Source organism: Ovis aries, chromosome 24 (assembly GCF_016772045.2).
Source record: "Ovis aries strain OAR_USU_Benz2616 breed Rambouillet chromosome 24, ARS-UI_Ramb_v3.0, whole genome shotgun sequence".
In the NCBI taxonomy this organism is placed as follows: Eukaryota; Metazoa; Chordata; class Mammalia; order Artiodactyla; family Bovidae; genus Ovis; species Ovis aries.
In genome coordinates, this window is record NC_056077.1 from 11,492,456 (window position 1) to 11,519,437 (window position 26,982).

General features: G+C 47.4%; 1 protein-coding gene across 3 annotated transcripts in view; it reads left to right on the top strand.

Annotated features, from left to right (window-relative positions):
• The window catches only part of SNX29 (sorting nexin 29), a 605,150-nt gene that overhangs the window by 291,853 nt on the left and 286,315 nt on the right, over window positions 1-26,982 (top strand). For all 3 annotated transcript variants that reach the window (XM_042240185.1, XM_042240184.1, XM_027961912.2), the window contains one exon: window positions 5,080-5,186. In XM_042240185.1, the coding sequence (XP_042096119.1) occupies window positions 5,080-5,186 (107 nt within the window). The remainder of the gene's footprint in view (window positions 1-5,079; window positions 5,187-26,982) is intronic.

The window sequence follows — 26,982 nt, forward strand, 5'->3', positions numbered from 1 at the left end:
CAAAGTATTGGAGCTTCAGCATCAGTTCTTCCAAAGAATATTCAGGACTGATTTCCTTTAGAATTGACTGACTGATCTCCTTGCAGTCCAAGGGACTCTCAAGAGTCTTTTCCAACACCACCATTCAAAACCATTAATTCTTCAGCGCTCGGCTTTGTTTATGGGTTGACCCTCATTTCCATACTTGACTACTGGAGAAACCATAGCTTTGACTAGACAGACCTTGGTCGGCAAAATAACGTCTGTGCTTTTTAATATGCTCTCTAGTTTTGTCATAGCTTTTCTTCCAAGGAGCAAGCATCTTTTAACTTCATGGCTGCAGTCACCATCTGTAGTGATTTTGGAGCCCCTCAAAATAAAGTCTCTCACTGTTTCCACTGTTTCCCCACCTACTTGCCATGAAGTGATGGGACCAGATGCCATGATCTTCCCTTTTTGAATGTTGAGCTTTAAGCCAGCTTTTTCAGTCTCCTCTTCCACTTTCATCTAAAGGGCTCTTTAGTTCCTCTTTGTCTTCTGCCACAAGGGTGGTGTCATCTGATTATCTGAGGTTATTGATATTTCTCCCAGCAAATGTCTTGATTCCAGCTTGTGCCTCATCCAGCCCAGCATTTCACATGATGTACTCTGCATATAAGTTAAATAAGCAGGGTGACAATATACAACCTTGACGTACTCCTTTCCTAATTTGGAACCAGTCCATTTTTCCATGTCCAGTTCTAACCGTTGCTTCCTGACATGCATATAGATTTTTTCAGAAGGCAGGTCAGGTGGTCTGGTATTCCCGTCTCTTTCAGAATTTTCCACAGTGTATTGCGATCCACAGTCAAAAGCATTGGCATAGTCAATAAAGCAGAAATAGATGTTTTTCTGGAACTCTCTTGCTTTTTCCATGATCCAGCGGATGTTAGCAGTTTGCTCTCTGGCTCCTCTGCCTTTTCTAAAACCAGCTTGAACATTTGGAAGTTCATGGTTCATGTATTGCTAAAGCCTGGCTTGGAGAATTTTGAGCATCACTTTACTAGCGTGTGAGATGAGTGCAATTGTGCGGTAGTTTGAGCATTCTTTGCCATTGCCTTTCTTTTGGATTGGAATGAAAACTGACCTTTTCCAGTCCTGTGGCCACGACTGAGTTTTCCAAATTTGCTGGCATATTGAGTGCAGCACTTTCACAGCATCATCTTTTAGGATTTGAAACAGCTCAACAGGAATTCCTTCACCTCCACTGGATTTGTTCGTAGTGATGCTTCCTAAGGCCCAGTTGACTTTGCATTCCAAGATGTCTGAGTCTAGCTGAGTGATCACTCCATCATGGTTATCTGGGTCATGAACATCTTTTTTGTATAGTTCTTCTGTGTATTCTTGCCACCTCTTCTTAATATCTTCTGGCTCTGTTAGGTCCATACCATTTCTGTCCTTTATTGTGCCTATCTCTGCATGAAATTGTTCCCTTGGTAACTCTAATTTTCTGAAAGAGATCTATAGTCTTTCCCATTCTATTGTTTTCCTTGATTTGTTTGCATTGATCACTTAGGAATGCTGTCTTATCTCTCCTTGCTATTCTTTGGAACTCTGCATTCATATAGGTATATCTTTCCTTTTCTCCTTTGCATTTTGCTTCTCTTCTTTTCTCAGCCATTTGTAAGGCCTCCTCAGGAAACCATTTTGCCTTTTTGCATTTCTTTTTCTTGGGGATAGTCTTGATCACTGCTTCCTGTACAATGTCACGAACCTCCATCCATAGTTCTTTAGGCACTCTATCAGATCTAATCCCTTGAATCCGTTTCTCACTTCCACTGTGTAATCATAGGGGATTTGATTTAGGTCATACCAGAGTGGTCTAGTGGTTTTCCTTACTTTCTTCAGTTTAACTCTGAATTTGGCAATAAAGAGTTCATGATCTGAGCCACAGTCCACTCCAGGTCTTGTTTTTGCTGACTGTATTGAGTTTCTCTATCTTTGGCTGCAAAGAATATAATCAGTCTGATTTTGGTATTGACCATCTGGTGATGTCCATGTGTAGAGTTTTCTCTTGTGTTGTTGGAAGAGGGTGTTTGCTATGATCAGTGTATTCTCTTGGCAAAAGTCTGTTAGCTTTTGCCCTGCTTCATTTTGTACTCCAGTTTCATACTTGCCTGTTACCCTAGATATCTTTTGACTTTCTACTTTTGCATTCCAGTCCTCTATGATGAAAAGGACTTTTTTTTTTTTTTTTTTTTTGGTGTTAGTTCTAGAAGGTCTTGTAGGTCCTCATAGAACCGTTCACCTTCAACTTCTTCAGCGTTAGTGATTGGGGCATAGACTTGGATTACTGTGATATTGAATGGTTTGTTTTGGAAACAAGTAGAGATCATTCTGTCATTTTTGAGATGGTACCCAAGTCTTGCATTTCAGACTGTTTTGTTGATTATGAGAGCTACTCCATTTCTTCTAAGGGATTCTTGCCCACAGTGGTAGATATAATGGTCATCTGAATTAAATTCACCAATTCTGGCCCATTTTAGTTCACTGGTTCCTAAAATATCGATGCTTAGTCTTGCCATCTCCTGTTTAATCACATCCAGTTTGTCTTGACTCATGGACCTGACATTCCAGGTTCCTATGCCATATTGCTCTTTATAGCATTGGACTTTACTTCCATCACCAGTCACATCCACAGCTGGGTGTTGTCTTTGCTTTGGTTCCGTCTCTTCATTCTTTCCGGAGTTATTTCTCCACTCTTCTCCAGTAGCATATCTGGCACCTGTTGACCCGGGGAGTTCACCTTTCAGTGTTGTATCTTTTTGCCTTTTCATACTGTTTGTGGGGTTCTCAAGGCAAGAATCCTGAAGTGGTTTGCCATCCCCTTCTCTAGTAGACTGTGTTTTGTCAGAACTCTCCACCATGACCCGGACCATCTTGGGTGGCCCTACACAGCATGGCTCATAGTTTCATTGAGTTAGATGAGGCTGTGATCCATGTGATCAGTTTGATTAGTTTTCAGTGATTGTGGTTTTCGTTCTGTCTGCCCTCTGATGGATAAGGATAAGAGGCTTATGGATCTTCCTGATGGGAAATCCCTTACGGTTTTATTCCAGCATGTTCTATATGGTCACTCAGATGCCCGGACCAGCTGTAGCCTGATGGAGGCTCCATGAAGGGCTGAAGGCGGCGCCACTGATCAGTTCAGGCCCAGAAGCCACTCCCTTTTGGCTCAGTCTTTCCCAGTGTTGACTTCTTCCTGAGTGCCTGACCAGCATCTGTGCTTCCCACATCCCAGTGGCTGGAGGACTAGGTGTAGCTTCCTGTTTTGCCTCATTGCCATCTCATCACACTTGATTGGAGCATCCCGGAGTTTCATCTCAGGACACACAGGTGTCTGCGTCCCTGATGCTTATTTTCAGACCTGGTGCTAGTCTGCAGTCTTAAATCACACCACTGGATCTTCTTAACTGCTCATGTGGCCATTTTTCCTACTCTTGTTCTCCTACTTATCTTGGAATTATCTGGCTCTTTTCCAGGTTTTATCTACTTCAATCGTATTTTATCAGTCTCTATTGTAGAAGCAATTTCCATGGGCATCTCCTGTGCAGATTTTTTTATTGAAGCCTAGTTGATTTACAATGTTGTGTTAGCTTCAAGGATATAGCAGAGTAATTCAATTGTACATATATATCTTTCTTTTCAGATTCTTTTCCATTATAGGTCGTTTTAAGATAGCGAGTGTAGCTCCTTGTATTATACGGTAGGCCCTTGTTGTTTACCTGTTTTATATACAGTCATATATATATGTTGATCCCAAACTCCTGATATACCCACCACTGAACTGCCACCTTTGGTAATCATAAGTGTTTTTTCTTTGTCAATCTATTTTTGTTTTGCTAAGAAGTTCATGTGCCTCAGTTCTTTAGATCCCACATATAAATGATACCCTATGACATTTGTCTTTCTCTGTGTGACCTACTGCACTTAGTATGACAATCTCTGGGTCCATATGTGTTGCTGCAAATGGCATTATTTCAGGCCTTTTTACGGCTGAATAGTATTTCATTTGTATATGTACCCCGTCTTCTTTACCATTCACCTGCCCGTGGACATTTAGGTTTCTTCCATGTCCTGGCTGTTGTAAATCATCCTGCTGTCAATTGGGATGCATGTATCCTTTCAAATTAAGTTTCCTCTGGGTAGATGCCCAGGGTCTAGAATTGCAGGATCCTATGATAACTCTATTTTAGCTCATACAGCTTAATATCAAAAAAACCAACCCAATCAAAAATGAGCTGAAGACCTAAACAGATAGTTCCCCAAAGAAGACGTACAGATGGTCAACAAGCACATGAAAAGAGGCTCAATATCACTAATTATTACAGAAATACAAATCAAGACTACAATGAGTCATCACCTCACAGCAGTCAAAATGGCCAGCAATAAGTCTACAGATTGTGAATGCTGAAGATGGTGTGGGAACATGGGAGCCCTCCTGCACCATTGGAGGGAGTGTAGATTGTTGCAGGCATTATGGAGGACAGTGTGAAGGTTTCTTACAATGCTGTGCTAATTCTTGTGCTGATCTGAGAGCCAGTGTCTCGTGGAGATGTCTTTGCATTATCATTGTGCACTGGCTTTGGAGTTTTTCCAGAAGCTCCCTTGATTCTAGATGCTACCTGAGCGGCCCTATTGCCATTTCCCTTCATGTTGTAGGAGGTATACTTCCCTGAAAAACTTTTTTGTTGAAGAAAAAGAAAATTAACCAACATAGAAGATGCACATATAGGCTCTTATATCTTGCCAAAGCATCATCTGTTTCCCCTGAAATGGAAAGTAGCGACAAGATCGTTCCCTAGACTTCTGTGCGTCTATCTCGAGGACAGTTATTCCATTTTTAAATACAGCTTATCATTCACTTTATTGTACTTGTGTGAAAAATGATGCAATGTGGAAGTAGTTAGTAATTGTGATTTTTTTTTTCTTCTTTAGCAAGAGCTTTCTTTCCAAAGAAGCCATTTGGAAAAGAAGAAAAAAATTCTACAGAAAAAAAATTTAATTGAGGGAATTATAGTTGATTAAGTTAACTTATGGCAGTCTTTCTTTTCCCAAAAGTTGTCCCAAATCTTTGGAATGTTGATGGAGAAGTTACAGTCCCTGAGCAGAAACCTGGAGAAGTCGCCGAGGAACTCGCAAGCTCCTATGAAAGAAAGCTCATCGAGGTAAGGCTGATGGCGTTGATGTGTATCTGCGATGTTGGTTGCTTAGAGGACGTTTCAGACACGGTCCTAGTGTGTCAGACAGATGTTAGCAAAACAACCAGTGGACACTGCCCCACCAGCAAACAAAATGTAAAATGGTAAAACCACACTGTAATTGGTATAGAACCCTAAGACGTGGTTCTCTGAAAGGTATCATTTAATGAGAAACCTGTGGTAAGAGAGAAAACATACCATGTGAAGAATAAGAAAACAGTTGTATCCTTGGATTTGGAGAATATTTAAAACAGAAGAGAGTATCACATCCAACTTTGTGCTGAGAAATGGGGTAATATGGATGCAGTGGACTGCAAGAATCCCATGATGTGGTTCATTTCTGGGTTGTCTCTGGCCAGTCTCTCTGACTCTGGGACCTTCCTGGTGGCGTGCGCATCGCTTAGCCAAGAAGGATTCCAGTGGGAAGCCTTCTGGGAGGATGGTGGGACTTGTGGGCTGGTGTCTTCTCTTTCCTTTTGACCTTTCCTGAATTCTTCTGGTTGGTGGTAGCTTATTAGTTCCATGTTCCTTCCTGGGGCCTCCTGCTTAGGATAATTCGTGCAGGTAAGTTACTGTGGCGCCTGGCCAGGGTGGGTGGTTTCGGTCAGTGGTTCCCCTAACACCTGGAACGTCTCTGCCACCACCACGCCCATCTGTGGACCCTCATTCTGTGGGGTCATGAGACTAGAGTTGGCTGGTGGCAGAAAGCCCAGGTGGAGAGAGGAATGAGCCCCTTACCCTCAGGAGCTGGTGGACTCTGAGTCTCTGGGTGGCAGAGGCTCTCTTGGATCTCTGTATTCTCACTGACCATTTGTTGCCAAGTGGTGACTTTAGCTGAACAGTCCTAGAATGAAAGTATTTGAAATTCTCCTGGGACAGCGACATCTGTGGCTGCTGAATGAGTGACGAGTCACTGAGCTAGGAAGGGTGAAGGGTTCTGGCCAGAGGGAAAGGGCTTGGGAGCTTCTGTCCCTTCAGGGAAACCAGGACAAGGTGTCCACTTATATGGATGTCGACAGACCCGCCAAGCATAGCGACCAGTGCTCGTGTCCCCAGATTCCTCTGGACTCTGGGCCTTGGGCGGCAATCTAGGGGGCTGACATGCTCATCGGAAGCTCAAGCTTGAAAGGCGGTCAGGAGGAAGTAACTGCCTGACCCACTGAGGAAGCACCACGGTCCATTCATGGGCTGGCCGCTTGGTTGGTTGGCTGGTTGATTCAGTGTTTATTGGGTGCCCTGTCCCCACCCACTGTGACTGTGAGAGGGTCTCACAACCTTAATGTGTTCCAGCATTGACGGGCAGGAAAGGTCTAGGTGTCTGATGTGAAGTTGGTGTCCCACCGTGTGACATCGTTGCTCTTGTTGCCTGCGAGAGAGATCGGTGTTGAACTCCTACATCAGAGGGAATGGCAGTCGGGGTGGATTCTTTGTTACCCCTGGGAGAAGAGGAGTCAGTGTCTCTGGTCAGTGAGCTCGATGAGAGGTGAGGTTGGGGTGGAGATGGTCGTCCCACGGCATTCACTACCCTGCATTGATTTTTCATTGTTTTTGTTTTTTGTTTGCAAAGTGAGGTGCTGTCAGCCATGTTTCACTTATGAATAGCCTTCGAGCTAGATTTTATCACGACTTCTGCCAAACCCTTTCTGTTGGCCTTAATCGAGCCCATTCTTCGTGGTCCTCGTCTGTCATTTTATTAATGGGTTGGTTTTTACCAAGGAAGAGTTGTAAACACACGTTGGAGTGGAGTAATGAAAGGATGTGGGGGAAGAGTCCACGCACTGCTCTTTCCATTTCAAAGGGGCAAAAGAAGCAAAAACATTTCGTTTGAAGTAATACGACTATTTAAAACACCCCAACAGTTGAATGACTCTCCTCTGATTCATCCCAGTGAAATGGGAGTTCCCGAACCTTCTTTCTGTAGGTGTCTTTCAAAGCATTAAGACCATTCCACCCACCTGCACACAGCTGCACCGAAAGCACAGAACCCAGAGCAACAGCATACATAGTGGCTGGTGAGACTCAGGGGCCCCGGGCTGGAAGGAGTGTGCAAAGATAGTTCCTGACACCCTGTGCCGGTCAACTTTTGGAATCAGGATGGAAGAGAGTCCTGGCAGGTGTAGGTTAATCTGGCAGTATCAAACATCGTGTAAGAGCCGGGATAATCCTGGCAGCCTGCTGGCAGCACGCACTTTCAGTTCTGCTTGCTGCACTGAGGCGTCACGTCTCTGCACCCTTGCGGTCCTCAGCCAAGTTCCTTGAGGAAGCTGCTGTCCACTGATGAGATTTTGAGACGTGCAGTAGCTTGTCTGGGGTTCCTCAGCTGATAAGAAGCAGGACTGAGTTCAAATCCCTCAGGCCGTCTAGCCCCAGGGCCCAGACCCGTCTTCCTGCTGTGTACTAGAAGGCTGAGCTCCCTGAGGAGAAGAGTCTTTGAAGAGACAGGCTAGGCAGTGGTCCCACTGAGCCAGGCGTGGAGGGAGACGAGGGGGGGCCCCAGCGGTAGCTGACAGACGTGTGGCCCGTCAGCCATTTTGAACCTGCTGGAGGGGGCCTTGCTCACACCCTCACTTACTGCGTGAGGAAGAAACTCGTTGTGTCTGCTCTGGTACCAACCTGCTTCTGAAGTGACTTGCAGGAGAACGCCAGGCTAGGAGCTCCTCTGGCGACCTGTGGCTGTTGACTTTTTCAGGGTATATTCATTGCCCAGTTCGGCTCCAGCACACAGTAGGAGCTTTATAAATATTGAATGGGACGACAGCCAGTCAAGTGGGTTCAGCTACTCAGGGTCATGTTCAAAGAGTGATAGACGGACTCCTCTCACCGCTGAGGATGAGAGAGGGAGCTGTGCAGGGCGTGCCTTCCACTCAGAGCATGCTGGTGGGGGGGTCCACATCTAACAAGAGGAGTCAGGGCTCTTTGGAGGAGACACGCGTTTCTCTGGCGGTCCGTTTTAGGGGGAGTTTTGGCTTGGAGAGTCTGGAAGGGACTTTGAGTGACGGATGGGCGGTACCAACTCATCCAGCACATATTTACCGAGTCCCTCCTGAGTGTCCAGCCTTCAGCGTCCTGTTCTCTACCTTCAGTGGCTTCCCTTCCCCCAGGAGCAGTGGAACTGATAACTCTAGAAAGTGAGCCGACAGACGTGGGTCTGAAGCAGAGACGTTCCTCAAACGGCTTCTTCCCTAGACTGAGTGTTCCTTCATTTTTGATTGCAGAGTCATTGATGTTTCATCCATGTGAAGCATCTGAAAACCAAGGCTTGTGGGTGTAGGTTACACAGATGAACAAGACACAGTATCTGCCTCCGGGGAAGCTCGCCTGGGTGGAGGGTGAGGAAGACATGTCCATTATGATCATTAAGAAACAGGTTTGAAGGGCCAGAGGTGCAGGCATAGAGTGACACCTGCCTCATGGGCACCTTGAGCTATGTCTTCAGCAGTTTTGCAGTTTGGGTGTCTAATTGGAGCTTCTCAAATATTCCTCCCCTTTTCTTTGGGACTGTCAAAGATGATGCTCAGAAATTTCTTTTGTCCACTTCCCATCCCTCCTGAAGATCTCAGCATCAGAGGAAATGGATTTGTTCTCACCAAGCGTTTTGAGGATAAAAGAGACTGGACGTGTCCAAGATAGATCTGCTCTAAGATTCTTCTTTAACACTTTCAAATACAGTTCTCTTGGTTTGGACTCATTTCCCACTTTTTCCCTAGCAGTTGCCATCAAGAAAAATGGAGAATGTTGGTGGCATTCAGACTTTGGACCCACGTCGCCTCCTATAGCCTGGTGGCTTGGAGAGCACAGGTGTCCTGCATCAGACTGAGTTCAGCTTGGCCCCCTTACCACCGTGTACCCCTGAGCAGATCACCTGACCTCTCTATACCTCAGTGTTGCTGTCAGTAAAATTGGGCAGGTAATACCTACTGGTAGGGTTGCTTTGAGAATTAAATGTAAAGAACCTACTTCAGTGCCTAGAGTGGACAGGAGGTTCCCCTGTGCTTGCTTCCTCCCTTCTATGCTGACGTTCTTCCGAGGAATGGTGGCCCCACCTTGCCGTCTCAGCTGGGGGGTAAACTCTGCCCTCCTTTGGCCCGGGGGCAGGCCTGTGAGCTGAGCCATGGCAGTTGGGGCTTTAGCTCCTGAATCGACCAAGAATGGCAAGAATGCTTGAGAGGCCATTTATTCAACAGCCAGGTCCTGATGACTTTCTATTTGTTCCTATGGGAACTGGCCAGAGCTATTATGGCTTCATTTCTTTCTCTGGGCAAAGTTCTCCCAATTTCCTGACTGTTGACAGTAATTCCTTTGTAGCTCAGGTTAGAATCTGTCTCTGTTACTTACCTCTGAAGTACCTTAGCTCAGGGGTCCCCGAACTCAGTGATCTAATGCCTGATGATCTGAGGTGGAGCGGATGTAACAATAATAGAAATAAAGTGCACAATAAATGTAATGCACTTGAATCATCCCCAAACCATCGCCACCCCCGACCCCCAGTCTGTAGAAAAATTATCTTCCGTGAAAACTGGTCTCTGGTGCCAGAAAGGTTGGGGGCCGCTGCCTTAGTTGATACGAAGCTTTGAAAGTGTCTGTGACGCACAGACGCCTTTCCCTTTCCCGTCTGTCCGTCCGGCCTCCTCTGTTCTGCCTTCTCCACGCTGTCCTAGGTCTTGCTCACAGCCCCCACTTCCCTGCTAACTGCCTGCCTGTGTGCTGTGTACAATGCTGCCAGTCGGTCCTCAGCAAACAGATCTTTACTTCTTCCTGTGTGGAAGGACTCAGCTAGCTGTTGATTGATTTTTCAAATTATAGGATACTTATCATTTACTGTGTGAATGCAGTTAGTCCCTGAATTTTTGCTCATGGGTGAAATAAATGTGTATTAGTGGCATTTGTTCTCATTATAAAGGCAGAGTTACTATTAATGGAAATTAAGCATCAAGCTGGTAAAAAATACATTCATAATCACATGCTGTGGATAACTGTGAACGTGATCATCATTTTAATAAAATGGAAGAGTTCCTGAAGCAGCCAGGGCCTTGGGAGGAGTTATACCAGCAGCGCTGGCTTCATAAATCGGCACCAGTGGGTTCCAGCGCTCTTGATGGATCTGCCTGGGTTCTGTGTAAGGGTTCAGAATACCAAACTCTGAGCTGAGATCTCCATTAAACTGTTCCTCAAAATGAAGCTTTTGATGTGGGTTTGTTCTTGTGTTTTAATAGTCCATGTTGCTGGGTGCATTGAGACTGCTCTCACTTCCTAAGGGGAAGAAAGATTACTCACCCTTCAAAACTGGGTATTGAAGTGCAGTTGTTACGTGTGAATGAAGACTGGTGAGGAATCCTCCTTTCTGGAGGGCTAGGGATAATTCTCAATAAAGTGTAAATGACTAACAAGGCCAAATCTCCAAGGAATTCTTAAAATGGAAGAGTTCCATCAGCCTCCAAACACCCATAATCTGGCTTTGACAGTTGGTATAATAACTCCTGGCCAGTCTTGCTTCATCTCTATCTCGTCCTATTATCCAGTTTCTCATGGTATTTTGAGTCTTCATATCATTCCACTTCTAAGTATTTCAAGCTGTATCTATAAAAGCTGTGCTTGCCGCTTAGTCATGTCTGACTCTTTGCAATCCAATGGACTGTAGCCCACCAGGCTCCTCCATCCACGGGATTCTCCAGGCAAGAATACTGGAGTGGGTTGCCATTTCCTTCTCCAGGGGATCTTCCCAACCTGGGATTAAACCCGAGGCTCTCGCATCTCCTGCATTGGCAGGAGGATTCATTACCACTAGCGCCACCTGGGAAGCCCTATCTGTAAAAGATGTGTGTTTGTGTGTGCGCGCGCTAGTCACTCAGTGGTGTCTGACTCTTTGCGACCCCTTGGACTGTAGCCCACCAGGCTCCTCTGTCCATGGGATTCTCCAGGCAAGAATACTGGAGTGGGTTGCCGTCCCCTTTTCCAAGGGATTGTCCTAACCCAGGGATGGAACACGGGTCTCCTGCACTGCAGGCAGATTCTTTACCATCTGAGGCACCAGGCAAGCCCTAAGGTGCCAGAGCGGCTTACAGAACTCATACATTTTACTCACTGGGTACCTGGTTTATTGTAGAGCAGTGTAAATGAGAAACAGCCGGATGGAAGAGACACGCAGGACAAGATATGCGGAAAGAGTATAGGGCATCCATGCCCTCTCCAGCCGCTCTGCTCTCCCCAGACCCATGTGTTCACCACCCTGGAAGCTTTCAGAACCCTGTCCTCTCCATTAAAAACACAAGCTTCATTACAGAGCAGGAGTGATGAAATCTTTGACCGTGGATGATTGACTGAACCTCCGGCCCCTCTCCTCTCCCTGGAGGCCAGGAGGTAGGACAGGAAGTTCTAACCCTCTCATCACGGGGTTGGTTCTTCTGGCTCCCAGCCCCCATCATTAGGTGATTCTGAAAGTCACCTCATTGACGTAACAAAAGGTGCCTTTCTAAGGCCTTCTAAGTGTTCTTTCTATATGTTCATTTTCAGCACTTAAGAAATTCTGCAGGTTTGGGGAACTGGGAACTGTGGCCCAAGACCAAATATATGTTCAGCCACCAAGTATATGTCATCATGTGTGTGTTCAGTCATCAAGTCGTATCCAGCTCTTTGCAACCCCACGGACTGCAGCACACCAGGCTTCCCTGCCCTTCACCAGTTCCCGAAGTTTGCTCAGAGCCATGTCCGTTGAGTCAGTGATGCCATCTAACCATCTCATCCTCTGCTGCCCACTCCTCCTCCTTTTCATATGAGTAACAGTATTGCAGGGCCTCTGGCTTTCTGTTCGCCCTCTTCACTTTGCTGAGGAAGGAACCTTAGCACCCGATTCACGGGAGACGGCTAAGCCCGGGCCTTCCTCCCCTTTGCTTGGCTTCCTACATTAGTTCCAGTTAATATCGGCCACAGCCCTGTCACCAGCACAGCTGCACTGACCCTTGGATCTGGAGCAGGTTGGAGAGAAGGAGATGTGGTTTCGAGGCTTTCCCTGTGCCCTTGTGCACGAGTGAACTGGTTCCATGATAAAGGTCATAGGCAGTCCGTTTTTTCAAAGTACTTATTTTTTGTATTTTTTTTAAAGAATTCTATCTTTTAAAATTGAAGTATAGTTCATTTGCAATATCTTGTTAGTTTTAGGTGTACAGCATAGCGATCCAGTTATACATACAGGTGTGTGTGTATATGTGTGTGTGTGAATATATGTACATATATGTATTCTTTCTTCTTCAGTTTCTCTTCCCTTATTTAAAATGTATTTTTATTATGGAAACTTCGAATGTCAGAATAGACAGAGGAGCATAATGAGCCTTCGGGTGCCTGCCGCCCAGCTGCGGCGGCGGCCGTCACGGCCAGTCTGGCCCTGTCCGTGCCCCCTTCCCCAGCTGCTCTTCGGTGCACTGAGGCTCATCCAAGCCACAGTGTTGTTTTCCTCCCAAAGTGTTTGGGAGATTGTCTCTAATAAAGCGTAAGGGCCCTTCTACTTTTTAAAAGAAAAAAGAAAATCCTATGATATCACTCCTAAAAATTAGCAGTAATGTCTTAACATTATCAGATATCTGGTGAGTGTTCAAATTTTCAAACAAACACTTCAGTTGTATTCCAAACGGGGCCCATCCACACGTTGTGAGTTGTTAATAGACCGCTTCAGCCTCCTTGAGTGTACAGATTTCCCAGCTGTTTTTTCTCTCCTTTCCCTGCCCTTTTTAAAAAAATTGATTTTATTTATTTTTATTTTACTTTAGCTGCTGTGGGTCGTCATTGTGATGCGCAGTTACAGTGTGCAGGCTTAGTTGCCCTGCGGCGTCTGGGGTCTCAGTTCCCCGACCAAGGAGCCGACCGCACCCCCTGCTCTAAAAGGCAGATTCTCAACCACTGGACCACTAGGGAAGTCCCCTCTCCATTTAGTCTAGTTGAAGTTTATTCATGGAAGAAATTAGATTGTTGGTCCTGGAGAATTTCTCCCCCAGTATTTTCTGAGGGTCTGTTATGTGCCTGCTACTCTGTGACCTGTCTCCGGCTTTTGGTGACGTTTTCTTAGAGAAATGCAAGCCCCGACATTGGCAGCATCGATGGTAAGAGCAGTCAGCCTGATTGAGGGCTTGCCCTCTTTCTCGGCCCTGCGCTCATTATGTCGTGTTGGACTGTGATCTAATGTTCACTGCACCTTCCGTTGTTGTTGTTCGGTCACTGAGTTGTGTCCGACTCTTTGTGACCCCATGGACTGCAGCACACCAGGCTTCCCTGTCCTTCACTCTCTTCTGGAGTTTGCTCAAACTCATGTCCGTTGAGTCGGTGATGCTATCCAACCATCTGTCATCTTCTGTCACCCTCTTTTCCTCCTGCCCTCAACCTTTCCCAGCATCAGGGTCTTTTCCAGTGAGTCGGCTCTTTGCATCAGGTGGCCAAAGTCTTGGAGCTTCAGCTTCAGTCCTTCCAATGAATATTCAGGGTTATTTCCTTTAGTATTGACTGCTTGCATCTCCTTGCAGTCCAAGGGACTCTCAAGAGTCTTCTCCAACACCACAGATCGAAAGTGTCAATTCTTCACACTCAGCCTTCTTTATGGTCCAACTTTCACATTTGTACATGACTACTGGAGAACTATAGCTGTGTCTTTACAGATGAGCGAACTGGGGCGTGGAGATGACAAGCCCCCTGCCCGCGGTCACCGGGCTTCACATATTGAATGAGGTTATGGCCTTGGCTGTCTGACTCCAGAGTTAGTGCGCTTCGTCTCGTTAGCTAGAAGCAGGAACCAGGCCTTCCTAGCTGGCTGGTTCAGCTTTTCACTCTAAGGGCGATGATGGCGATGAAAGCGTTGTCCAGCATGCTAGCTCTGAGCTTGTCAAACCTGCGGGACTTAATGAAGGGATGAGGAGGGAAAATAGGAAGAAATTTTGGTTGATATAGTCCCTGCTGAAAGCCCAAGTGCTGGCTTAGATGGCCTGTTCTGATGCCTCTTTTGTTCGTCATGTGTCCCTAACCATTCCTGTGCTCAGGTAACCCTCCCAGGGTAGCAGAGGGGAAGGTTCCACTTGGGGCAGCGTGCCCTTCTCGCCGAGAAGGACCTCTTTCTTTCTTGCAGGTTCCCCAGCCCTTCATCACTCAGTGCAGTTGGTCGGGGGTGTTGAGTGGGGACAGCCGGGCTCCTGAGCAGACACGCCCACATCTCAGCCTTGTTAGCTCTCTCACGTCCCTGCCCATCTCCTGGTCCCTCTTGTGGATCTTTGGACTTCTCTTCTCCATCTCGTGGTGTGGCCCCTGCCCTCCACGGATGATGCTGCTGCAGGCCCTGCTTTCTCTCAGTGTCTCCGCATGATATTGCAGGCCCTGCTTTGGCTCGGTGTCTCCACCCTGGGGTTTCTCTTTGGCTCCCTTCCTGCTACAGCCTCGTTTCTGGTGGCGTCTCTGGAGCCTGCAGCACTTGAGATGGAACAGATGAAGCTCCTTAGAGAGACACTTGGAAAATGATCTGCTACTCCTTTCTGGGCAAGGGATAAAAATACTTGTAATTATGGTGGCTGGTTTTCAGCTTTTCAGACCCACACTATTTTGGGTCTGTTTTAGACTTGCTTTCCTTCTTGAGGTGGGAAGTGGCTTCATGAAGCTGCCTCCTGGGAAGGAGTTGTGTGGTCTGGGTGGAGGGGTGCAGGAAGCACTGTGCTGTCAGGGTCGGGCTCTGTGTGGAGGAAGGGGCAGGGCTGTCCCACGTGGATCCGCCCACCAGGAGCATCTCGGGGGTGTCCTCAACAGTGGGGAGCCTTGGAAACTGGAGGTGCGGGGGTGGGGGCAGGCAGATGCTGAGTTAGCGGGGAGGGAGGTGGTGAGTAATGCATGTGGACGGAATAACGAAAAACTACCCCAGGGCTGTCCCCCGGCTTAAAATTCCAGTGGCTCCTCTTTGCCCTTTGAGGTGCTTAAATGTAGTCCACGCTCCCTTTTTAAGACTTTATTTTATATTGGACCATAGCCGATTGACAGTGTCGTGATAGTTTTAGGTGGACGGCAAAGGGACTCAGCCATACATATACATGTATCCATTTTTGTCCCAAACTTGCCTCCCATCCAGGCTGCCACATAACATTGGGCAGAGTTTCTTGTGTTAATACAGCAGGTCTTTGTTGGTTATATAGTTTAAATATAGCAGAGTATACACATTGATCCCAAACTCCTTAAGTATCTTTGCCCCTGGGTAAGCGTTCTCCGTCAGAAACATCTCTTCATAAGTTCATTTGTATCATTTCTGTTTAGATTCCACATATAAGGGATGTCATCTGATATTTCTCCTCCTCTGACTTAACTTCACACGGTATATCAATCTCCAGGTCCATCCAGGTTGCGGTGTATGGCCTTCTTTCTTTCTTTTTAATGGCTGAGTAATATTCCATTACACGTATGTTTATATATGTATACATATGCACACACATGCCGCATCTGCTTTATCCAACCCTCTGCCAATGCACACTTAGATTGCTGTCATGTCTTGGCTGTTGTAAACAGTGCTGCAGTGAACATCGGTGTAGCCCCTTTCCACATGTTGCCGGGAGACGCCGTATGCTGTGGCTCTTGCCCCCTCCTTTGCGCATATTTCCCAGCTCACTGTGAGCTGGTGTCAGTCTCCACATGCACGTGATCTCACTCATCTTTGGACCTTGCCACCTGCTGGTTTCTTACCTGGAGCCCTGTTCTTCCTCCTTATTCCCTCCCCTCCCCATTTCCCTGGACTGACCTCTGAGCTTTCAGAACTCACCTGAGAATCCGTCCCCAGCCATCCTCTGCACTCCCCACGGCTGAGCTGTTTCCCCAGGTGTCTTGTCTCTCCTGCCCTCTCGCCCCCTGCCGCCCACGTCTCCGCTCCTCGTCCTGACTGTGCCGGGGGGTGTGTGCTGTTGTCTGTCCTTGCTTCCCTCATTCCTCCCCCGCCTCTCACTGTGCTGTGGGTTCCGCCGTGGCAGCTCCTGCATCGTCCTGTTCACTCTTGTGGTCCCGGCGTCTCCCGTGATCCCCGGCATCCGAATGGTGCTGATGTAATTTTGGAGTCTTTGGCTGCAGGTGACAGCGTGGCTGATCCCGCGGTGGCAGAGACTGTGCCGTGTGCGCTCATCAAGCTTTGTCTCACTTTGCTCTCCCTGGATGAGCAGGGCTGGTGCGTTTCCCCGTCTCCCTTAGGTTAGACTGGGGCCACGGGACGCGTTCTGGCCAGTGGGCTCTGAGTAGACGTGATGAGCGGCCTCCAACACTGAAGCAGAGAAAGCTGGCATGAATTCCCTTCGTTCTCATTGTCCTTGCCGTGACGGCCCCGGGAGCCATGTGCTCCCTGTGGCGTAGCTACAGGGTGATGCTCCCCTGCATCCCTGCGTCACTGCCTGGAAGGGGTTGGCCCCATCATGCTGCAGACTTTGGGAGAGCAGGAATAGACCGTATCTGTGCAGCTGCTAATCAGGGTTTGCTTGTTACTACAGCAGAGCATAGCCTACCCTGATTCTGCCTAGAAGGAGAATTTCTTGATTGAAGGGAGAGTTTGGCTTTAGGTGTGGCTGAATCTTGGCATATTGGAAGATGCCAGGCTCTGTTACCAGGCTCCTGTCTCTGTCTGTCTGTCTCTCTCTCTTCCTTACCTCTGCCATGTCTGGGTTGATACCATTTTGGTGGGTTTATCCCCCTTGTGGTCACAGCTGGCTGTGATAACCCCTGGGTGGATAGTTCTTCCAGGTTCACATTTCAGAGGAAAAAGAAAGAGTCTCTTTCTTGATTCCTGGGCAAAGCCTTGACTTCCTTCTGATAGAGCCAGCTTAGATTCCCTCTCCCTCTTCAACCAATGGCAGGATACCTCTCATGTGCCAAGGCCAAGGGAAGAGCCCAGTTCAGACATGAGAATGAAGGCTGGGGTGTGGGGTGGCTCCTCAGTGAACACTGAGACTGTTGCTAGACAGGAAGTAGGCGCCATAGGGGCAGGCGACCAAGATCTGCCTCAGTGCTCGGTGAATTTTAAATGTGTGCGTGAACGAATTAGTGAGTGAGTGCCAGATTAGTGGATACGTTGATGACTCACCCTCTCTCGTGCTCCAGGGGGCTTGCACCCTGGCAGGGGAGTCAGGATCATAAAGGAGTAGTCAATAGTAGCAGTTGATCAGGAAATCAAAAAAGGTCACCCAGGAAAGGAGGGAATTCATCAGAACTGGTCATGGAGGGGCATGGCTCAGGCTATCTCAGAGACAGTATCGTGGAACCGTTCATTTCTAAGTTGGGTTCTGAAGGTAGAAAAGGAATTTGCCAGAAAGATAAGGAAGGACAGGGCAATCTAGGTTGCAGGCACAGCATGAGCAAAGGCTTGACCAAGTTCTCAGGAGGCGATTAGCTGATACAGAATAGAGTGAGACGGAGGCAGGCGTCTTCAGGTTTTCTTTTTACCAGCACTCTCCATTTATCATTCCTCTTAGAGTCTCTTCAGGTGCTACGATTAATGTTTATTTTTCTGCACTCTGTACAGTGGGACAGCTTTATCTTTCCTTTGCCTTCTCCTGCCCGTCTGATTTCTCCCTGACACCAGGACACGTGGACTGCCACACATCCCATCCCCTCTCTGCCCTCAGCCTCTGGATAGAAATTCCTTTCTAAAGCCCAGCCAGTCATCTCTGACCTTCTCAAGAAGGTGTAGTTTTGTGGGTCAAGCAGGTGGTGCTGAGAGACTTGTTTCTCTGCAGTTGCGTCCTCAGGAAAGTACCTGAAGGCTTCCAGCTTGAAGATCTATATTAATAGCAGTTCTGCTTGGGAGTGATTGGGACATATCCTGTGAAAAGCATTGCCTGAGGGTGTCCATCATTTTAGAAGTGGCACTTCTCCAGACCTGGGACTTTGCCTCCAAGTAGCTTGATGTTCTTGCTTGTTTTATTTAAAGGATCTAAAACTTTCCATCACCTGTCTGTCTCCTTGCACCTAGAGGCCAACGCATAGCACAGTGGCTCTAGTGACAGGCTTGCAAAAGCCAAGGTTCGACTAACTCTGTCCAAGCATGTATGTGAACATTGCTGCTACCATCTATCTGAACAACTTTCTTGTGTGGAATAAGTCAGTTCCACCCAAAGTGGTTCACTCACCTGGAAGTGAATGAATGATTACTAAGTACAAAATAATTCAGTTGATGCCGTTTAATAAGTGCCTGTGTGTGTATGTTCAGATGCCAAGTCATATCCAACTGTCTGCAACCCAATGGGCTGTAGCACACCAGGCCTCCCTGTCCCTCACCATCTCCTGGAGTCTGTCCAAATTCATGTCTGTTGAATTGGTGATGCCGTCCAACAATGTCATCCTCTGTCATCCCCTTCTCCTCCTGCCTTCGATCTTTCCCAGCATCAGGGTCTTTCCAGGTGAGTTAGATGTTCACATCCAGTGCCTTCTGCTGCTGCTAAGTCGCTTCAGTCGTGTCTGACTCTGTGCAACCTCAGAGACAGCAGCCCACCAGGCTCCCCCATCCCTGGGATTCTCCAGGCAAGAATACTGGAGTGGGTTGCCATTTCCTGCTTCAATGCATGAAAGTGAAAAGTGAAAGTGAAGTCACTCAGTCGTGTCCAACCCTCAGTGACCCCATGGACTGCAGCCTTCCAGGCTCCTCCGTCCGTGGGACTTTCCAGGCAAGAGTACTGGAGTGGGGTGCCGTTGCCTTCTCCGATCCAATGCCTACTATGTGTCAAAAACTAGACAGGGGCATCACATGCATCCTCTCAAATACTTTTACCAAGAGATCAGAAACTAGGCTCAGAAAGGGCGAGTCGAATATCCTAAGTCACGTGGCAGAGACGTGGTAGAGTAGTTTGTTTTCAGTCGAGGTTAGTTGCAGTGTAGTCTATATGTGCATGTTGTTGTTTGTTTGTTTGCTTCGCATTAGGTCATTATGAGACCCTGAGTTAAGTTCCCCGTCCTCTACAGCAGGCCCTTGTCGTCTTCCTCTTTTATCGATACTAGTGTGTATGTGTCGATCCCACACGTCTGAGTTCTCTCTCCCCACCACCTGCTCCTCTTCCTCCGTGGCTCAGATGGTGAAGAATTTGCCTGCAATGTAAGAGACCCAGGTTCGATCCCTGGGTTGGGAAGATCCCCTGGAGAAGGGCATGGCAACCCACTCCTGTATTCCTGCCTGGAGAATCACATGGACGGAGGAGTCTGGTGGGGCTATAGTCTATGGGGTTACAAAAAGTCAGACACGACTGAGTGACGAACACTTTTACATCATTTTCACCACCCCCTGCAGAATTGTTTTTTGTTTTTTTTTTTTGAGCCCGTTCCTATGGCAGCAAGGGCTGAGATCCCGCCACCTCCCCATTCAGCCGGTGCCTTCAGGTAGAGGTGTTACTGTGAGAAGTGACGGCCCTCCTTGGAGGTTAAGCACGTGGCTTCTATTTCCTGACACATTTTATGATGGTCTTCTAGTGGAATAGTCTTCCAAAGTTTGAAATAGACTCGAAGTTGGACTCGCAGCCACTTTGGGATTTTGACGCTTTTCCCAGCTCCTGGCGGTGGAAATTAATCAAATGAATTATGTAGCCCAGCTAATAACTTGCCTTGATCCAATGACTGTGTAGAAAGAATGAGTTGAACGGTTTTTATTTAATCCACTTTGGGGGCACATTTGAGTGGATTGAAAAATCAAAAGCACAAAGAATCCTTTGTGTCAATTAATGGTGAACCATTCTGTTCTTGGGGGCAGGTGTCTTTCTCAGTGATGGTTCAGATCCTTTCAAGCTGCCTGGCTTAATGTCTGTTCTGTGCTTGTACAAGCCAGGCATTTTTCTGAGCACTTTATCTCACTTGATCCTAAGTGGTCTTAACTCTTATCTCTGCTTTTTAGAGGAGAAAGGTGAGGCATGGGGAGGTGGCTAATGTTGCAGGTCACATAGGTAACTGGTGGGAGAGCTGGGGGTGAAATTCCAGGCCTGAAGCTCATAACTGCTCCCTGTTGAAAAGCACCTTGAATTGGAACTAAAGGAGCTGGCGGAGGTGGTTTATCTCGTTGTTGGGCAGAGTGTGAGGGTCCCAGTGGTGGCCCTAGCTATGTTACCCGGCCCTGTTACCCAGCCTCTGGGACTTGTCCTCATCTGTAGCCTGGGAATGTCGATTCTGATGTTTACAGATCCATCAAGGCATCATTCACACTGCTTCCTACTGGGGGAGCGACAGTGATGCTCCTGATGAACAGCCCACGCACCCCAGGGCCGAGACGGGCTGGTAGGAGCACGCAGGGAGGGGGGGCGAGTCGTTTTGGTTTCCGAGGACAAGCTCCTTCCACCCAAGGTCAGGGAGGTCCATGGTCCTCACTCCATTTCCATTTGTGCAGGAACCGGGGCAGCCGTGGCGTCCTGCTGCCATGGCAACCGCAGAAGGCCTGGTCTCTGATGACTGGGCATGGCTTCTCGCCCCCATCCTCTTCTAGGAATTGAGTCCACACTTCCTGTCTGGGCCAGCCCAGGTCCTTCCACAGCCTGTCTCCCCAGGCTGGCTCCTCGCCTCCTGTGGCTTGCTGTCACAGGCTGAGGATAGCTTCTTCCACCACTGGAACTGCTCTGGACCATGCTGGGTCCAGACCACTGCTCCCAGTGCTGTCAGAGCCCCAAGGAGACGATGTCTCTGCATCCTCCCCTTCTTGGTTCTCCAAGCCGCCTGTCCTGGGATTGACCTGACCAGGATGAGGAGCAGTGGGATCATTGATCCTCTTTAGTGAACCCCACACCCCACCACAGGACAGTGTAGTCTGCCTCCTGCCTCCCTTGGAATTTACTGTGATGCTTTCTGGTTTTTGTGGGGGTTTTTTGGCCATGCCAAAAAGGGAGAGATCTTAGTTTCCCAGCCAGGAATTGAATCCACCTCCAGCCCACTGCCCCCCAACCCCGCAAGGAGATCAAACCAGTCAATCCTAAAGGAAATCAATCCTGAATGTTCATTAGAAAGATTGAAGCTGAAGCTCGAATACTTTTGCCACCTGATAAGAAGAGCTGATCCATTGGACAAGACCCTGATGCTGGGAAGGATTGAAGGCAAGAGGAGAAGAGCACGACAGAGGATAATGGTTGGATGGCATCACTGACTCCATGGACATGAATTTGAGCAAGCTCTGGGAGATGGTGAGGGACAGGGAAGCCTAGTGTGCTTCAGTCTAGTGACGGAACAACATCAGCCCCCACAGTGGAAGCACAGAGTATTAACCACCGGACCCCCAGGGAAGTCCAACTGTGACACTCAGGAGGGTCCTCACTCATACTGTCTGGAGGGGCTGCCAGAGTCCCTTGCCCTTCCTCCCCCTCGTACCCATCTCAGAACTTTCGCTGGCCCAGTTGCCGACAGCTCTCTGCATTTTATCAGAAAGCAACTCTGTCTCGCAGCATCCTTCGTGGAATTTTTTTCACCATTAGCATCCTGCTTTTTCTGCCTCTTCCGTTGACGCAGGTATGTTTTACCTCCGTACCCAGCGAAACTCAGACCTGAATACACCCTGCCTTCTCGACGTGACTCACAGGCTCCATTTCCGTACTGAATACCCAGCTTCTCCAGGGCAAGCTGTCAGCCTCCTTCACACAGTGACAGGTCCTTCTTAAAAGTTTCTTTCCCCTTCACAGAACCTTTAAAATACCCGATCCAACTTCTCTGGGTCATACAGACAGCTCTGTGGCATGCTTAGGGCAAAGAATATGACTTTTTTAGCAAAGGAGATCGAAATTGGGTTCTCTTGATTCTTTTTCCCCCCATGCCCTCCAGGGTGGTTTTTTAAAAAAAGATCCATTTTTAACAGTGTAAAGAGAGAGAAGGGAGGCCAGTCTTCCAAAAACTTGGAAATTCTTTTTTCCTACAAAGACCAACTTCTGTGCCCCAGCTCTTTCATTTCCAGGTGCCTGAGATGAATGCTTCTGAAAATGAATCTTTTAAATTCCGTAATTCTCCTCTAAATGAAATGTGTAACAACCCAATTCCTACCATGTAGAAATTATTTTCCTTTTGTGGAGAAAACTGGATTCAAATGCCAAAAATATTGCCTTTTTTGTCTTCTTGAAAAATCTTTTTTGCTTTGGTAGTTAAAAGCTTTTAAAATTAATGGAAAATTCCCCAGCCCTTTGCTGCAACTCAAGAGAAGAGCAAGAAATCAGTTTCTCTGTAAATAACATAACAACCGCCTTCCTGGTGTTTGAGGTTTGAGCTGCTTTGATGGCGTGTACTTTAAAGCAAAGTGGTGGTCAATTTGGATGAAAAGTGATGAAATCAAGTGGATTAAATTGGCCATCAGTTAAAATGTCATTTTGCATCTGAAACTTTGTGTCAACAGCTTTTATATATCTAGGGAAAGAAAAGTAAATTTCTGGCAATTTTTTGACACATCAGAATTATAACTTGCTTTTCTGGTATAAGCACTTCACAGATTTTCATCATCGGTCAGCAAATGTCTTTTTTTCCCCCCCCATCAAATGATACGTATTTTAGGCATTGTAGAGCACATAGTCTCTGCTGTAGCTACTCACCCCTTCTGTTGTTGTGTGTAGGCAGCCTCAGACAATACACAATAAGTTGACAAATGGATGTGGCTGCGTTCCAGTAAAACTTTATTTCTCACATCAGGCAGTGGGCCAGATTTGGCCAGCAGGTAAAAATGTGCCAGCCCCTGATATAGAAGATTCTCCTACTTGATGATGACGATGGTAGTGGTGAAGAGGGAATCACCGTGCTATCAGAGTCAGCCCCAGTTCCCAGTGCCTGTCCTGTGCCAGGCGGAATGCATGTTTATCACTGGTATGAGTATTGCTACTTTGTTGTTCAGTGGCTAAATCGTGTCCAACTCTTCGCAGTCACGTGGACTGCAGCACGCCAGGTTTCCATTCCCTTCACTGTGTCCTGGAGCTTGCCCACACTCGTGTCCATCGAGTCGGTGATGCCCTCCAACCACCTCGCCCTCTGCCGCCCCCTTCTCCTCCTGCCCTCAGTCTTTCCCAGCATCAGGTTGTTGTCAGATGTGTTATTTGCTCTTATGTCCTTTTGGAAGCTTTCTGTTAAGCAGGGCCTTTTACAAAGCACAGTGGACTATCTTGGCGTCACATCTGAGGATGAATATGTTTTGAAATCTCACCATGTTCCCAAAGCTTTCCTAATTCAAGAGGGTCCATTCTAGGTTCTTTAGGAGGGTGTGTGTGTGCGCGTGTGTGTGCTAAGTCACTTCTGTCGTGTCCCTATGGACTGTAGCCCGCCAGGCTCCCCTGACCATGGGATTCTCCAGGCAAGAATACTGGAGTGGGTTGCCATGCCTTCCTCCAGGGGATCTGCCTGACTCAGGGACTGAACCTGCTTCTCTTATGTCTCCTGCATTGGCAGGCAGGTTCTTACCACTAGCACCACCTGGAAAATCCCCTTAAGAAGAGTGGCCATTGCAAATCAAGGTAATTTGATTAGTCACAATCTTGTAATCACCAGGAGTGAAAGTAGCGTAGGATCGCTGAAAAAAATTACGGTTAAGTAAAACTTAAAATTCACTTGCAATTCATCCCAGAGACTATCACTGGTGACACTTTAGGATCTGTTAGGACAACATTTTGTTTCCATAATGGACATATAAATATAGATGTTATCTTGCACATTGCTTGTTTTTGGCTGGAATGTATAGAGTTGTTCAAACCTGGCATCATACTCTCTGCTGAGTTTTGTAACTTTTATCATTGAAGCCAAGTTTCTGCTCTGGAGGCGCTGTCAGTGGCGGGAGGTTTGGCAGAGCCATGTATAGTGTGCAATGTGCCCCACTCGTGGCTGGTCAGAGTTTCAGCGCAGCAGCCTTTGAAAGGGTACAAACCTGTCCTTGGTCAGCAGCCCGTATGTCTTCCCTCTGGGTTTGTATGAGTGAGTACCAAGTCACATGTTGTTCCGTCTAAAAGACTCCAGAAGCTCATTTTAAAAAAAGTGATATTCACAGACACCTGCCTGAAGGTCAGATGATCTGTCCACTTGAGCCCTTTGACCTGGAATTAAGCCAGTTCTCGGCAGGAGCACAGGCAGCGTTAATCGTCTTCCTGCTTAGAGTGTCATTCTTTTGCCGTTTGCCGTGGAACTGCCAGTCTCTGTTGAAGGCCGCAGACCAGCAGCCCATCGGCAGCATCTAGCCCATGAGTGTATTTTCTTTGCACATTTAGAGATGATGCAGTTTTTTTTATTAAATAATTGCCAGTGGTTTTTTTTTTTTTTTTTAATTTGCCTGCACCAAGTCTTAATCATGGCACGAGGGCTTGCCTAGTTGTGTCGCTCAGATTCGGTAGTTGTGGTGGGCGGGCTTGGTGGGCCCATGGCATGTGGGATATTAGTTCCCTGACCAGGAATCAAACTTGAATCTCCTGCATTGGAAGGCAAATTCTTCACCACGGGACCACCAGGGAAGTCCCCAAATGCTGTTTCTAAATTGAATTATTTTGGCCAGTGTTAATATCCAGGTTTGAGCCGCCCCTAGTGCAACACTTGGCCACAGACACCAGGAGGGACACAGACAGCCATGCCCATGGCGTTGCTCGTAATGACAGAGCACTTGCTGCAACTGAGATATCTATCAACAAGAGAGGAGATCTTCTAAAAGGTGTGGCACAGAGATCAATACAGCCGTTGAAACTGGATGAGCCTCAGCTGTGCACGTCAGTGTGGATGGGCCTCAGGAATATTAGGTGGCAAATAACAGGACACATTTACATAAAGATGAGTGGAACAGGAATGGAGTGGAAGAGGAGGCAGGTGAGGAACTCACCTATGTGGTAAGCCATCCAGAAAAACCTTCCACGGTGGCTCAGTCAGCAAAGAATCCGCCTGCAGTGCACGAGACCTGGATCCGATCCCTGGGTCGGGAAGATCCCCTGGAGTAGAAAGTGGCAACCCACTCCAGTATTCATGCCTGGGAAATCCCATGGACAGAGGAGCCTGGTGGGCTACAGTCCACGGGGTCGCAGAGTCGGACATGACGAGCATACACAGAAAACCAAAGGCATGACAGATACAGAGGTCAGTGCGGTGCCTCCAGGGGAGAGGTACTTAAAAGAACCCGATATTGCTGTATCTTAAGTGATACAGGCAGTGAGTGGGTGCACAGGCATTTGTTTTTGTTACTTATCTCCTCTATGTATGTAAGATACTTCTTTCTCTGTATGCTGCTTCTTTCTCTGGGCCCATATTCACACACAGCAACTGTCAGGTTGTTGCTGAAACTCGGCCTCTGTTCACTGGTGCCAAATAGAAACGCAGAGACAGAGTTTCGGGTGAAATAGCAAACAGTAGCTTTTATTGCTTTGCCAGGCAAAGGGGGCCACAGTGGGCTAATGCCCTGAAGACCGTGTGACCCACCCTGGAGAACGGAGTTTTATAGTGTTCGAGGGGCAGGGAGTGATCAGCTCGTGGACAGCTCTTGGAGTGGTTGGCCTCAGGATGAAGCTTCGGGCGTCATCAGCCTTCTAGTTTCCACCAGTCTAGGGTCTGTGCTCTGCGGTCAGCAGTTTTCATCTGCAGGGCGTCCGCATGAATCGCAGCATGCCAGGCCTCCCTATTCATCACCAACTCCCGGAGTTCACTCAGACTCACGTCCATCGAGTCCATGATGCCATCCAGCCATCTCATTCTTGGCCGTCCCCTTCTCCTCCTGCCCCCAATCCCTCCCAGCATCAGTCTTTTCCAATGAGTCAACTCTTCGCATGAGGTGGCCAAAGTACTGGAGTTTCAGCTTTAGCATCAGTCCTTCCAAAGAACACCCAGGGCTGATCTCCTTCAGAATGGACTGGTTGGATCTCCTTGCAGTCCAAGGGACTCTCAAGAGTCTTCTCCAACACCACAGTTCAAAAGCATCAATTCATTGGCGCTCAGCCTTCTTCACAGTCCAACTCTCACATCCATACGTGACCACAGGAAAAACCATAGCCTTGACTAGACTAACCTTAGTTGGCAAAATAATGTCTCTGCTTTTGAATATACTATCTTGGTCATAACTTTTCTTCCAAGGAGTAAGCGTCTTTTAATTTCCTGGCTGCAGTCACCATCTGCAGTGATTTTGGAGCCCCCAAAAAATAAAGTCTGACACTGCTTCTACTGTTTCCCCATCTATTTCCCATGAAGTGATGGGACCGGATGCCATGATCTTTGTTTTCTGAATGTTGAACTTTAAGCCAACTTTTTCACTCTCCTCTTTCACTTTCATCAAGAGGCTTTTGAATTCCTCTTCACTTTCTGCCATAAGGGTGGTGTCATCTGCGTATCTGAGGTTATTGATATTTGTCCTGGCAATCTTGATCCCAGCTTGTGTTTCTTCCAGTCCAGCGTTTCTCATGATGTACTCTGCATAGAAGTTAAATAAGCAGGGTGACAATATGCAGCCTTGACGTACTCCTTTTCCTATTTGGAACCAGTCTGTTGTTCCATGTCCAGTTCTAACTGTTGCTTCCTGACCTGCATATAGGTTTCTCAAGAGGCAGGTCAGGTGGTCTGTATTCCCATCTCTCTCAGAATTTTCCACAGTTTATTATGATCCACACAGTCAAAGGCTTTGGCATAGTCAGTAAAGCAGAAATAGATGTTTTTCTGGAACTCTCTTGCTTTTTCCATGATCCAGCAGACATTGGCACTTTGATCTCTGGTTCCTCTGCCTTTTCTAAAACCACTTTGAACATCAGGAAGTTCACAGTTCACATATTGCTGAAGCCTGGCTTGGAGAATTTTGAGCATTACTTTACTAGCATGTGAGATGAGTGCAATTGTG